This window comes from Sprattus sprattus, assembly GCF_963457725.1.
Source record: "Sprattus sprattus genome assembly, chromosome: 2".
Taxonomy (NCBI): domain Eukaryota; kingdom Metazoa; phylum Chordata; class Actinopteri; order Clupeiformes; family Clupeidae; genus Sprattus; species Sprattus sprattus.
In genome coordinates this window covers 14,983,942-14,985,619 of record NC_137921.1, presented here as the reverse complement: position 1 = coordinate 14,985,619, position 1,678 = coordinate 14,983,942, and the positions used below count along the sequence as shown (strand labels likewise).

Below are 1,678 nucleotides of genomic sequence, written 5' to 3'. Positions count from 1 at the left end.
ACATTGTATTGTGTGTCCATTGTAATTTATCTGATGAACTTTTGTAAAATGTTAGGGAACACTGCCATGAAAAGCCAACGGTGTGAGAGCAAAGGTCTCCTCTGACATTCTTGTAGCTATCCGTAAAAGTCTTTACTGGTGTGGAGTCAGTTGAACTGACTAACATACATTTATAGGACTGTAGTTCAGAGTTTAATACTCAGGAAATATTCTGAGAACCAAGATCCAGGCCTATTCAGTTCTGCTGAGACTCTGGCCACACACACACACACACACACACACACACACACACACACACACAGTTAAACCAACAGGTTTGGCACAGACGCACGATAGCCCTGAAACTACTTTTTTGTGTGGGTAGGCTTTGGTTTGTATTCTGCTGTGTATGTGTGTGTGTGTGTGTATTTCAAAGAAGTCTACAGTCATTTTAGTGATGTTTTTATTTAGGATAAAGCATACAAAATACACAATATTTAAAATAACAGAAAATAAAACACTACATTGAGAATAATTTTAGGATGTATATTGTATATTGTTGTAGTTGTCAATTCATCAAACACAAAGCCACTGCCCTGTCTCCCTCACTCACACAAAAACAAACAAACACACAAACTATGGCCCCTTGCTTGTGCATGTCAGAGGCCTTTACCTTCAATACAGCCATGTTATTATAGTGCAAATGATTTGTGTGTGTGTGTGTGTGTGTCCTAGTTTCCCCATCAGCTTTCCCAAATGATGTCATCTTTGTGCAGATTCGAGTAGAGAGTGTGTGAGACACTCTGGGGGCGTGTCTTCTTGGGGGAGACCTTTTTGACCTTTGACCCTGTGGGGCGCTGCTGCTTCTTGGGGCTACGGGATGGCTGCCTCAGACTCTTCACCTTCAACAAACACAGAAGATTGATGTCACACACACTCACACACACAAACACACCCACACACACACACACACACGCTCTGACAGAGCAGTGCCTTCTCACATTAACACCACTAGGCTTTAATGAATGTCATACTCTCTTAATATTTACATTGACATGTATTCATGTAGGAGACGTTTGTATCCAAAGCAACGGACAGTACAGATCCTGTGTTTCTGAGTTTATCCTTTCCCTGTGTTCTTAAGAGATAACAATGGAACGTTTCTGGGACTGTGTGTGAGTTCAATGTGTCACTGTTACTCCTGTCTCTGCGTCATTAGACATCTACGGCATGATGGTGACCTGCTGATTCTCCTGACTCAAGGCCCGGTGGTTATCACCCTCTCCTGTCAGACCTGACATACTTTACAGGAGACTTTCTCTGTTCTAGTCAGGGAAGCTGATGAAGCTTTATGTGAAGCCATGCTCTCTCCCCCTTCATGGGCATTATGGTAAAGAAAACCTTCCTGATTTTTTTCTCCATTTATCTGTGGTGCAAAGTGACCATCACCTGAGCCATGCCTGCTTATATTCATGTACCATCTCAATCTTTCTGAAGCACACGCACGCACACACTCACCGTTTTCTGGTGTTTGCGCACTTGTGTGATCTGTGTGGCTTTCTCCTCCATCTTTGAGACCAGTGCGTCCAGCTCCCTCTCCAGGTCCTCTCTCACTCGCCTGCTCTTAGTGTCCGAGATCTGGCATACCAGCTCCTGGTGCTCGCTGTGGAAGGAACACACACACACACACACACACACA

The 1,678-nt window shown here is 43.9% G+C and overlaps 1 protein-coding gene across 1 annotated transcript in view; it reads right to left on the bottom strand.

Moving 5' to 3' along the window:
- Positions 1–722: 722 nt before the first annotated feature.
- The window catches only part of cep57l1 (centrosomal protein 57, like 1), a gene marked incomplete at both ends in the record, with an annotated part of 5,984 nt that continues 5,028 nt past the window's right edge, over positions 723–1,678 (bottom strand). Inside the window, 2 exons of the mRNA XM_080860246.1 lie at positions 723–881; positions 1,498–1,642. Of these exons, the coding sequence (XP_080716372.1) occupies positions 723–881; positions 1,498–1,642 (304 nt within the window). The remainder of the gene's footprint in view (positions 882–1,497; positions 1,643–1,678) is intronic.